The sequence below is a fragment of the Drepanopeziza brunnea genome (genome assembly GCF_022702325.1).
Source record: "Drepanopeziza brunnea f. sp. 'multigermtubi' strain 214-2 chromosome Unknown ctg2, whole genome shotgun sequence".
In the NCBI taxonomy this organism is placed as follows: Eukaryota; Fungi; Ascomycota; class Leotiomycetes; order Helotiales; family Drepanopezizaceae; genus Drepanopeziza; species Drepanopeziza brunnea.
The window spans coordinates 120,941-133,237 of record NW_027094065.1 but is presented as its reverse complement, the minus strand read 5'-3'; the positions used below and the strand labels follow the sequence as shown (position 1 = coordinate 133,237).

Below are 12,297 nucleotides of genomic sequence, written 5' to 3'. Positions count from 1 at the left end.
ATATTCTCTATTTTCCTTTCCTGCCTTTCCGATTCCAGACTTTGAAGTTACTGTAAGATAGAAAGGATTCTCCGAACTCTGAGCATGATGCAAGCTGTGCCTGTGGCCACGCCCAATCTTGGGTTCAATTTCATGGTATAATTCTCGAGACATATCGTCTACATCTGTGAGCTTTTATCCTTCCGCTCGCGCTACGTGCTTGCGGATTGCTTACAAGCTGCAGGACTAGAGGTGAACGAACGTCGATAGGGAGGGTCAATTGCTGATGCTTGGCACACCTGTCGAAAGGATATTAGTTGAGAAGCATACGTTATCTATATAAGTCAGTGACATCGTGTCTTCTCGAGATCTTTGACAAACCATCTTATCTCGGAATCAATACAGCTCTCTTGGCCCTCTTCCTCTCTGCTTAAAGAAAGCATTAAGAAGCGGAGCAAATACACCAACTTCGAGCACGTTTGCCACAATGGCAGCCGACTCAAAGGTTAGATCCCTCGTCAGAATTGAGCCTTGAACTCTTATTGTCGTTTGGATTTCGCTGTCGAGACGGATATAATGTGTTCGATGAATTCATTCATCTACCTAGCTATTTCGAGACAGCTAGCGTACTAATGCATCCGATTTAACCATAGCTCTCTTCCGTATTGCGTCTATAGAGCCCCTCGTGTGTCGGTCAGTCCTCTAATTCCTTTTTTTACTGTGATTCGATTATCAAATATCGAGTCCTCCATCGATGTATACTTAACGCTCCTGCATTAGCAAATCGAGACTATATTGAAGATAGCTCAATGTTGGAGGAGTTGAAGTCTCTTATGGTGTTCTCTTGAAAAGAATTCAGGAGATTTTAAAGAAGAAGGGGGGAGTCATACTGGCAGTAGATAATCCTCGCTAAAATCAATCAAGACAAAATAACGTGGAAAATTATTCACCACAGCTATATATCATATAACATTTTGAATAAAAGTGCTTACTAACTATAGTGGTAGCTGGAATTTCTATAATTCTCTCACGGACTTACCGGCTGGTTATCGAGGCCTAGTAACCCGATACGCATCATCATACATATAACCGAGACATACGGCCAAGACTCTCAATTCGTGATCCGCAATCATCTTCGACCTCACTCAGCCAGTCGCCTGTTTTCACGAAATATCATCTTTCCCTGTCATTATTTTCGAGGCTCTCTATTGTTTCTTTACGTATTTCAATCTATTTCATACAGCTTCTTCCCCTGCCAAATCAGCCAGGCACAGCATGATCGCGGGCGCGAACCATAGTGGCGATCCGGTCGGATCGTAGCGTGCTGCCCCTCAAGCAAGATAGCTCCCGGCACGGGCAGGGCGGACGCTTGAATAGACAGGCCTGTAGTCTGAGAAAAAGCTTTCTCTGAATCCCATTCGAGGCTGTGGGGGTCAAGCTGGCATCTTATAAGACGCAAGTTCTCAAATGCAGGTGGCCTCCAAAACGTGTGACCATCGAGTTGAGTAAAAAGGTACAACACCGCGAGATACTGTACGGTACTGACTTTCGCAAGTGCGGAGTAAGTTGAATAGATCATAGAACGCTTTAGCCTGCTACAACGGCCGGTGATGACCTCATCTGGTGACTGGAAGTGGCCCGTTGACCCTCGGTTTCCCTGAGAAGCTGGGCTCCAGAGTCTATACGCAAAGGAATTACTTTACCTGCTCCCTCTTCTCATACTTAATTGACCTACCTCGTTCTCATTCCGTGGTTTTGTGGCAGCTTCTGGTAGTTTTTATATCGACGACCGCAAGTCAAGATGCTCTTCAACATCATCATCGCCTCGTTCGCTCTCCTAAGCTCCACTATCGCTAAATCATGCAATGGTCACACTGAGTTGTGCTCTCGCAAGTACTCAAACATAACACAGATCGGTACCCATGATTCGGCATTTGTCGGTGTCTTGCCAACAGGTTAGTCGCGCGAGGAGATGGAAAGCCCACTCGCGAGATAAGCGTCTATTGACACGGAGAACAGACAACCAGTTTCTATCTGTCACTTCGCAGCTTGATGGTGGCATTCGGTTTCTCCAGGCCCAGACCCATATGGAGAGAGACGTCCTCAGACTATGCCATACCTCATGTCTATTGAAGGACGCAGGTCCACTTGTGTCTTACCTGACCACTATCAAAAAGTGGATGGATGCGCACCCAAACGAAGTCGTCTCGCTCCTCTTGACGAACGGAGATAGGGTAGATGTAGCCAAATTCGGCGCCGACATGAAAACCTCGGGTCTGGCATCGTACGCCTACGCTCCGGGCAAGCACCTTGCCATGGCGGATTGGCCATCACTGCAACATCTCATCGATGCCAAGACCCGACTTGTCGTGTTCCTTGGTAAGGGAGTCTTCCCGTCGGAAGGCCAGTCTGACACGTTCTCCAGACTACGGTGCGAACACAGCCAGTGTTCCGTACATCATGGACGAGTTTGCCTACTACTTCGAAACTGGGTTCGATGTCACCGACAACGACTTCTCGTCTTGTGCCCTCGACAGACCTGATGGATCGGACGGGAGCGGCCTCATGTATATCGTCAACCACTTCCTAGACGCCGACCTCTTCGGTAGTGTCCTGGTCCCCGACACGGTAGAGGTGCACAGAACGAACGCTGCGAAAGGAGACGGAAGTGTTGGTGCGCAAGCAGCTCTTTGCAGCTCAAAGTGGGGAAGACGGCCGAATGTCATTCTGGTTGACTTCTTCGAGACTGGTAAGCGATTGTTACCCGTATAGAGCCTGTGAGTTCAATATTTACTGATCTGTTGCAGGGGATGTGTTCCGTGTTCAAGATGCCTTGAACGGTTTTTGAGGCTCTTTGGAGGGGTGGTCTTCGATGGATACGATATTCATATATACGATCAAATGAACTTTACAGGTATCTTCTATATCCTTGATAAGTTAATGAAATAAGTGAATGAAAGGATGCATTTGATCATAAGACTGTCTGAGAAACAGTCTCTATTTGAAAATCAGGACAGGTGGGGGTAGTTAAGGCTTGCCCGGAATCTTGAACGAATGTTCAGTGACGGTGAAGAGTTTTATGGCTGTTTAAACTATGATTGGAATGGATGAATGTGACTCTGGTTTAGTAACGAACGTGAGAAAACGCTCTCGACGAAATAGAGCATACCTCAGGGAGTCCGAAGAAGGCATGTCGGAGGCTATATTAAGGGTGTAGTCGAATGCCAAATAAACAATTTTGCTGAATATATGTATCGTGAAATTTACTCTGCCTAAACATAGCTTATTGGAAGCTTTCAACTACGGTTTTAATATCTTTCCAAAACTTATACCACCGCGACCGCATTTTCCGGCGATATATTTTGTTATATTTTGGCCGTCGCTTCCTGTGCCGAGAAGAGACCCGGTTATTGCGGCCGCCCGCCCGACTTGTTTTAAACCTCGACGCGTCGACAACCCAAGCTCCTTCATACCACCAGCCTCACAGCCCACAAGATACGAGCCCACGGAACTTCATAAAATCTCTCGGAGGATGTACAAGCCGGAATTCAACGCGAATGGTGTCCTTGAAGCAAGCTTGCTGAAAGTAGCGGCGTCGTGATTCTAGTCACGTGTGGTCCGATCACAATGCCTCCCCTGTCAAGGAACAACTCGTGTGTTGATATTGACTTTACTCTGCGGCGAAAGTTTAAGCGAAGCTCTTTCAGGTACGGCATTCCGCGTTGGGGATTGTACTCGAGCTAACTGGGACCTCAGGCCCCTACAACGCGAGGTGATCGTCGAAGCACTTGCAGGAAGAGATGTCTTTGTTCAAGCGGCTACAGGCTTCGGCAAGAGCCTGTGCTTCCAACTGCCAGCAATTATAGATCATGGCAGTAAGCGATGAGCCCGTTTATAGGCCTTGAAGAAATAGCTGACGTCCACAGTCACTATTGTGATCTCACCACTCCTCTCTCTGATGGCAAGCACAAAAGCCACCTCCTACTCCAAGTCAGTCGACTGACCTTCCCAGACCGACCAAGTAAACGCTTTACGCGCTGCAGATATTGCGGCTGGCTCGATCAACGGGACCACGCCTTACGACGAACGCCAGCGTTTGCTACAAGACCTTGCAACTGGTCATCCACTCACCCGCCTCCTCTATGTCACGCCGGAGCAGTGTGCCACGGAGAACTTTCGGAAGCACCTACGAGTCGTTCATGAGCAGCAGGAGCTCGCCCGCATCGCAGTTGATGAGGCACACTGCATTTCAGAATGGGGTCATGACTTTCGTCCGTCATTCAAGGGACTGTGCTTCTTCCGCGAGAGCTTCCCCGACGTACCAATCATCTGCCTTACAGCCACGGCAACGGCACAGGTTCGTAACGATGTCATTGCGATCCTCAAGTTGGATCAGTCGAACCTGAAGGTTTTCACTATGACCACAAGTCGGCAGAACTTACATTACGAAGTACGATTCAAAAGCGATGAAGACGATCACTACAGTGGTGAGGAATCCCGTCGCCATCTTTCTGCTTATCGCCGTCGTGTTCGAGAAGCGCCCTCGCCAAAGAATCTTGGCCGTTTGCAGGCTAACGGACATGCAGATTTCTTAGGCTGGTTGCGGGCTGTACACCGCCGGCGAGCCGAGAACTCCGCACGGCGAGTGGAACTCGAACGCATCAACGAACGCCCAAATAACGTGTCTGGAATTATCTACACGCTCTACCGGAGCGATTGCGAAGCTCTGGCGGCTCGACTCTGCAAAAGTGGCATTGGAGCAAAGCCCTATCACGCAGGACTAAGCACTGAAGAAAAGAATGATACGCTGCACCGGTGGATCAATAACTTTGAGGGCTATGATGTGATCGTAGCAACTACAGCGTTTGGAATGGGCATCGATAAGGAAGACGTACGGTTTGTGGTGCATTGGCAGTTACCGAAGTCGTTTGAGGGCTTCTACCAGGAGGCCGGTCGTGCAGGCCGAGACGGGAAGGCTAGTGCATGCATCATGTACTACAGCCGCGAGGACCGGGACCGAACGTTCAACCGGATGAAGAAAGATACGAAAGAGAAATCCAACTTGGAGGCGAGAGTAAAGAGCCTGCAGGCACTGGTGGATTACTGCGAAAATGTTGATACTTGTAAACACCATGTGATCACCAAGTACTTTGGCGAGAAGGAAGTGCCCGAGTGCGACTATGCTTGCGATTGGCACAAAGACGCGAAGAAGCTGCGAAAGGAGAAGATGAATAACCTGATGAGTGAAGAGTGGGTTAGCACCCAAGCAGGCCTGGGTGCATTCAATTCTGGTTACGAGGGTTATGATTGAGCGATGGCATTTTGTTGCGGCTGCAGTTCAGATGATATGGGATGCTCTTATCGAGGGCAGGGGAGTCACGACAAAATCCAGAACTTCTGCTTGCGTGCAACCAACGGCTTGTTTCTGAAGGCGTGAGATACCCATAATGAACACTTTTTGATCAGCCCCTCCCTGCAAGTGAGCGAAGGTTGGGTTCGTTAGCGGCTTTCCTTTGCTAAAAGAGACATGCATCTACTTGTCATTAACTACAATGGCCAAAGATAATTATTTTGAAGAGAATCTGATCAGTCTTTTGGGTCGGTATCAAGGAGATATTCTGAACAGCAATAGGCTCTTGTACGAGCGTGATTGTACCTTTCATTCTATGGGTAGCAATACAAGATTCATGGATCGAACTCTCAGTGAGAATGGCCGATTTACAGTCAAGGACTGGCTGGGCATACGAAAGCGGACCAAACGAGTTTCCGCCAGCCTTTCTGCATTGATGCCCGCTGGAAGTGGTTTGATGACCCCCATTCAATGTATTCTGCCGTCACGGATTTCTGCTCCTTGCTCTTGGAGGCAAGGCCCAGGCTGCATTGATCAAACGATCTTTCAAACGTTTCCTTCAACCTTGCGATTGAAGCACAGCCTGCAATCCCCCTCCTTTTCACAGCTTTTGCAGCAGCATGGCAGCGTTCTCTACAAGGAGCATTGCAGATGGGGCTTTCACCGAAGTGAAGGAGCAGGGAGATTTGCGAGCCATCGTTGGCCTTTAGCAGATTGGCTTTGACGGCAGTCACTTTCTGGACGCTGGATACGAGCCTCCACATCTATTTAATGATGTCTCCATCCCCCTTTCTCATCCTCATCAGCACACAGAGATCATCCACTGCTTCCACCGAACCACTCAATCACAAACACAAATCACAATTTTCACACTCATTCGATCAATCACCAATCGCTTTCGAACCCCAGCCCACTTTTTCCAAACCTCTTCAACCATCTTCGTCAACATGGGTTCCGACACGGTCACCATGACTCAGCTCGACCAAAAGCTTCAGAGCGGCTTCAACATGATCTTGGAGAAGCTAGGCGTCGCAGTGGCAGCCTCTCCCACCCTGACCTTCGGGCACCACGCCGGTCCTGTCACCCCGGCGCCCGACAACGAGCCACCCATCGCCACGGGCCCGGTCTCTGCGCGCGTCAAGCTCGTCTGCAAGTGCGGCATCGAGGACGACGTGGCGGCCGGCCACGAGATCGTCTGCTTCGAGGCCAACTCGAACTACGCCGAGCTCTGCATGATCCTGGCGCGCCGCTTCAAGCAGATCCAGAGCGGCACCTCCGACGTGCGCGCCAACCTCGCCGAGTGCGTCTGGACCAAGAAGCACAAGATCGTCCAGGTCAAGGTCGACTGGGTCGATAGCAACGATTCGAACTGGGGCTCGACCAACATCTCCAACTCGGTTGTTACCGAGGCTAACTGCAAGGAGGTGCTCAAGATGATGCAGGACCGCAAGGGCAGGGACTATGTCACTGTCTACATCTCTGACATCTAGACTGTGGCTGTGGGAGGAGTTGGGTGGGGGGGGGGAGAATAGGGCGCTTGATAAAGTGTTGATGGATGGATACATGGCTTGGCTACTTACCGGGGGAGGATGGGGGAGGGGGGAGTTTCCTGGTTTTTTATCTCCCTCGCCGCCACCCGCAACACACACCACCGTCTGCCTGTCATGTCCGGTTTGAAATTCGCTCGCTCAGAAACGGGAGAGAACTGGGAATGGTTTCTTTTGGGGCTTGGATCGGACCGAACTTGTACGGATATCCTTCTTGTCTTCTTGCTTCTTTCTCTGTGCTTGGATTGGATTCGCTTGCTTCGCTTGCTGGGGAAGAACGGTTTCCTTCCCCTTGCCCCTTTTTCTCTCTCATACATACACACTCTCTCTCTGTCTCTCTCTTGCTGCACACGGTTCTTCGCCATCTTGTAAACAAACTACTGGGACTTGGGTTCAGGCTTGGACCTTCAATGACATACTTTTGTCGTTGCCTTGGTACTAATTCTTTGATTGTGACTTGTGGATTTGTGACTTGTGGATTTGTGACATGTGGATTTGTGACTTGTGGATTTGTGACTTTACAACATGTGACTTGGGGGTCTGGTTGTTGTGTCAGACTCACTCAGTGCGTACGAAGAGATGGTGCGGATGATACATCCAAACCCCCCCCCCCCCCCCCCCCCCCCCCCCCCCCCAAAATCGCCGTGATTCTCAGCGGTACGAACGGCAACCTTCGAAAAGAGTTCTGTACTAAGCAAGATGGGGTTACAAGCCAGTTGAAAACGGGTTTTGGGATTTTGGGATACCTGTTTCGTGGCCGTGAGAGATTACTCGGAGAATGAAAGTAATGCTCTAGTCGATGATGTCCAAACTTTGTGCTAGACTATTCCATTACCGTGCAGCTCATCTGATGTACGTTCTACTGCGACATCGACTCGATAGGTGAAAGATGTGTTTACCTCAGCATTGTATGGTATATTAATAACTATTCGGCGTCTGGAGCTACTGTGTTCTGGAGGAAAGTATGGATGGAGACTCTATATGATAGAAACAAATATTGTAGATAGGAGCTGTCACGACCCCCCGAAGTCCATTATTACCTGTCGATAGCGTGGGGTGGATAGTAAGGTAAATGACGATTAGTACGTATCGACGGCGCGGTCCATGAACGCCAGGAAAGCCTGTTCATACAAATATTTATTAGTAGCATAAAAACCAACTCTGCAAGCTTCAACATAAAACCCAACAGCCATAATATACTTGTCGAATCATCATAAATTGTTCCAAAGTCTCAAGCCGTATCGAAACCAGACAGGCAGAGAGGTACCGTAGATACAAAGTCAGCGCGACGCTGCCCCTTTAAAACTTCCCGGTATAGAAAAACCTTATGGATTTCAATGGCTTGAGGAGAGACGAGTGGGGGGGGCGTCTGCATATAAAAACTCTATCCGGTGTGGATCCTGAAGGTTGAGCGGTTAGTGAGATGGCAAATAGTAAGGCTTGTGTAACCGCGCTGCTGGTACTCAAGCGAGGAGCCCTCCAAAACCAACAACGCGAGCTGGACTATGATTGTGTATAAACTTACAAATATCGCTGTAGAGTAGTAGACATGTAGACGAAGCAGTTAGATAGTTTCATTTGCTCTTTTCTTTCTTTCTTTTGTCTCGGTATGATTTGCGACATCTGCAGAGAAGTGTTGCGTAGCCACCATGTGCGGCAGCAGCAGCGTAAACGAAACATGGACTTCGACTTCGATCACCAGAAGACGCTGAGAAGTCTCGAACAATCAGCGCGAATACCTTGTTTTATCTGTCGGCGCATCTGGGAGGACTGGCTCCGAAATCCCCGATCGAAAGTAAGTCATTCATTCATTCAATTCCTTCGGACGAACGAGATCTCAGTCCAACTGTAAGCGAGCGAGCTGCTAGACGGACCACAACAGGACCCCTCGGATGGTGGCGACGACTTTCCGCTCGTCGTGGCACATATTACTCCTTTGTCTGAGAAGAACTCGTACCGCCTTGATTTCTCGCTGCGGGGATTCGGGTACTGGAATGAGGCAGACCGGATAGGGATACTGCTGCTCCAGAAAACAGGTTCGTGGTCTCCTCCAAGCGAGTCGTGTGCTGAAACCCAACAACAGATGGCGAAAAAGATACATTGAAGGTTACTCGATCTCGGAGTCTGAACTCGCCAGAGGTTCTCGGATTGGCAAAGTCGTGGGTTTCTGCGTGTGTTGGGCCTGGACACAAGAATTGCCCTTCGAGTGGCTTTGAAAGTCGAGCTGGGTTGCAGCGAAGCTCGGACGGCTTGATCAACTCGAAAGCCTCGGGATCCTCTGGTAAAATAGGTAATCCCAAGTTTGAGAGGCCGTTCTACCCCACGCGGCTCATCGAACTGGGACCGCTGAGTTCTACCACCGTCAAACTTGTCGTGACGAGCGATTTGATGCACCCCAATGCCGAAAATGCACACAAACCAGTCGGTAGATACGTAACACTTAGCCACTGCTGGGGCCACGCCAAATTTCTCACTCTTACGAAAAGTAACGTTTGTTCTTTTACAAGAGACGGTATACCATTAGAAAAACTCACCCGCACCTTCCAACACGCCATCGATTTCGCGCGCCGACTCGGCTCAGGCGTGGAGTACATCTGGATAGACTCCCTCTGCATCATTCAAGGCGACAAGCCAGACTGGATGCACGAATCAACGCAGATGTACGACGTCTACCGAAACTCGTTCCTGAATATCTCCGCGACGGCTGCCGAGAACGGGTCGCAAGGCTTGTACGTGGGGCGAGACCCGGAGCGGCTGGACCGCGAGGATGTGACGCTGGATGTAGGAGTTGTGAGCAAGCCTGCGTCGTGGTATCCCCGGATCCTATCTAAATCGGAGCCCGGGTGTGCCAAGACGCTGACCCAACGTTGGAACATTGTCGATCCGTCGCATTGGAACCGCATTGTTGATGCGGCGCCTGTTAATACGCGGGGTTGGGTGTTGCAGGAACGGCTGCTGGCGCCGCGGGTGCTACACTTCTGCAAAGACCAGATCGCATGGGAGTGTCGCGAATTCGAGGCTTCTGAGAGCTGTCCTGCCGGTATCGATCTCGAGCTGAACTGCGGTATCATCAAGCCAAAGACCCGATTCAAGGACCTTATGGCGAGGAAGGACGGGACAAAGGTATCATCCTCAGACGCAGCAGCTGTTGCTTCCGAGGTCGACTGGAAAGCCATCGTTGAGAAGTACTCTTTGTTGAAACTCACTCAAGCGAAAGACAAACTGGTCGCGCTTGCTGGCATCGCCGGACAGATGTACCCGCTTTTTGAAGCTCCATACGTGGCTGGCATGTGGAATAATAAGCACTTTACCAGCCAGCTATTGTGGCGCGTCGAACCTCGCTTTCATAAAGGGGTATTCTCGTATCCGTCGAGACGACCAGAAGTGTATCGTGCACCTAGCTTTTCCTGGGCAGCGATCGACGCACCTGATGGGGTCAAATGTGCCCCGGCTCTAGAAGAGACAAGCTTGCTGATCAGGATGGTCCGAATAAGAGTAAATCCAGAGCCGGAATCGAACAGTAAATTCGGTCTCGTCCAGAGAAATGCGTACACTGATATTGCATGCCAAAAACACCAAGTGGCAATTGATAGAAAAGTCCGCAAGACAGCAAACGGTACACGAGAAGATATTTTTACCTGGACTCTGGTCGCTGGCAGCAAGGATATCGCGAATATGCAGCCGAGCGTGTATCTCGACAGCCCCGAGGATGACTTTGAGCAGATCCGCAGCCGTAATCCTGTATCTTCCACGTGGCTTGTCCCAGCCCACAGGAATAGTTCTGGAGATCTGGTTTGCCTTCTATTGCAGCAGATAGAGACTGGATTTCGACGAGTGGGGTTGAGTGTCAGTCCCCGCTATATGAGCTCTGGAAGAGGGATCTTGGGCGACAAGTCTGCTCATGCGATCGGCGATGTTAGGAGATGGGATGAAGAAGTAATCCGGATTTTCTGAGCGAATACAGCACCGAATGCGGTAATTTGTTGTAATAGAAGGCCTCTGAAAGTAGAAGTCTACAATTAGCATCATCATAATCAGGGTAGGGATGGGAACCCCAAGATCTGCGACTAGATATGGAACTTCCGGACGACTAAATCGTCGTTCGTGCTAAGCTTTCTTTTTCCATTTGCAACCTGAACCCCGCTTGTGAAAAAGGCGCCGGAAGCGAGACGGATGTACCACGCTTCCTTGTGTAACAATAACATAAAGCTCGGTAGTTTTCCACAACTACTACTGCTGTTTTCCTGTAATTCAATCGTGATGCTTCCTAGGGTAGTTTCAGATAGTGCGCCCCTGAAGATCCAACGGCAACTCTGCAGCCACAAGCGCGCGCCTCTCTCTTCGCCCCTTTCAAGATACTTCGTATCCCAAGTATAAGATCAGGGACCCAAATCTGCCGATTGTGATCTAGATCTTGAATCATTCTCTTCTCACTTGTACGAAGCTTACGCGCCTTGAATATCGTCAACTCCAAACTCCCTACCGCCTACCATGCCATCATTTGCCCCCGATGCCAGTGTAGCAATCCTGGCAATCGTCCGGCCGGCGGACCGCCCTCTCGAGCACTACATTATGGTCACTTATCCACAGCTTGCTATCCCAGCCGGGACGTTAGATCCCCACCTCAATATCCGCCTCACTGCGCAAGAGATCCACGAGGACATCGGTCCTATACCTAGGGCCGATGAACTAGTGGACATGAGCGGGCTGGTGGACCAGAAGGGTGGCGATGAGACTCGTTTTGTCTTATGGGATAGAGTACTGGACAGATCGGACATCGAGGACATGAAAGTTACAATGGCGGAGGAAGGGGCTGTGGTGAGGTTGTTAGACCCCCACAGCTTCACCGAGAAAGCAAAAAGAGACAGCAAGTCCCAAGCAGCATGGGACTCGTACCAATACCTGAGGAAGACGCACCGGGACGTCCTGCCGGAGGTGAGGCGGTACCGTCGAAGCTGAGGCCGCTGGGGTCGCTGGGGCTGCTGGAGCCGCAAGCCTGGCTCCCTTTACCAAAGAATACGGCAATAATCGGAAACTGTAAATATATTTTCCAGTTCTTTTTTTTGTCGTGTGCTGGCTGACAAGAGTTTAGAAGTTCCCGGGCTTGAATACGACGACGTCGATCTCGCTTATGGTGTTCTCGCTTGTGGTGTTCTCGCTAAGAAAGAAAGGGCTGATGCATGAAAAAATGTCCATCGACATTACAAAGTCGCAATCAGGTCTCAGAACCTCGTCTTTTTCCTTTTTTTTCCCCCACCCCTTTCCCATAGTCTTCTGCTAGTAACCAATAAAACAGCGCCTTTAATGGGTGTGTTGGCCTTAAGCAAGGTCCTCATTCAGCTCTAGCTTCATAAGCTAGCTGTTTGAGAGCCTTGCTTGGAGCTGGACCTGCCAAACACAGAAGTCTCTTGCTTTCGACAG

The 12,297-nt window shown here is 49.9% G+C and overlaps 5 protein-coding genes across 5 annotated transcripts; all 5 read left to right on the top strand.

Annotated features, from left to right (window-relative positions):
* Positions 1-1,780: 1,780 nt before the first annotated feature.
* On the top strand, positions 1,781-2,827 carry L3040_001231 (uncharacterized protein; the record flags this gene model as incomplete). The annotated part of the gene is made up of 4 exons (XM_007292792.2): positions 1,781-1,934; positions 1,999-2,358; positions 2,405-2,728; positions 2,787-2,827. The coding sequence occupies 4 exons, from the start codon at positions 1,781-1,783 to the stop codon at positions 2,825-2,827; spliced, it is 879 nt and encodes a 292-aa protein (XP_007292854.2).
* A 779-nt stretch (positions 2,828-3,606) lies between these two features.
* Positions 3,607-5,290, top strand: L3040_001230 (uncharacterized protein; the record flags this gene model as incomplete). Its single annotated transcript, XM_066156669.1, has 5 exons — positions 3,607-3,686; positions 3,736-3,854; positions 3,906-3,940; positions 3,992-4,466; positions 4,566-5,290. The coding sequence occupies 5 exons, from the start codon at positions 3,607-3,609 to the stop codon at positions 5,288-5,290; spliced, it is 1,434 nt and encodes a 477-aa protein (XP_066012701.1).
* Positions 5,291-6,276: 986 nt separating this feature from the next.
* Positions 6,277-6,819, top strand: L3040_001229 (uncharacterized protein; the record flags this gene model as incomplete). Its single annotated transcript, XM_007292790.1, has 1 exon — positions 6,277-6,819. One exon carries the CDS (start codon positions 6,277-6,279, stop codon positions 6,817-6,819), a length of 543 nt encoding a protein of 180 aa, XP_007292852.1.
* Positions 6,820-8,554: 1,735 nt separating this feature from the next.
* On the top strand, positions 8,555-10,830 carry L3040_001228 (uncharacterized protein; the record flags this gene model as incomplete). The annotated part of the gene is made up of 3 exons (XM_007292789.1): positions 8,555-8,671; positions 8,759-8,912; positions 8,960-10,830. 3 exons carry the CDS (start codon positions 8,555-8,557, stop codon positions 10,828-10,830), a joined length of 2,142 nt encoding a protein of 713 aa, XP_007292851.1.
* A 537-nt stretch (positions 10,831-11,367) lies between these two features.
* L3040_001227 (uncharacterized protein) lies at positions 11,368-11,984 on the top strand (the record flags this gene model as incomplete). The annotated part of the gene is made up of 3 exons (XM_007292788.2): positions 11,368-11,819; positions 11,872-11,913; positions 11,969-11,984. 3 exons carry the CDS (start codon positions 11,368-11,370, stop codon positions 11,982-11,984), a joined length of 510 nt encoding a protein of 169 aa, XP_007292850.2.
* Between the last annotated feature and the right edge of the window lie 313 nt (positions 11,985-12,297).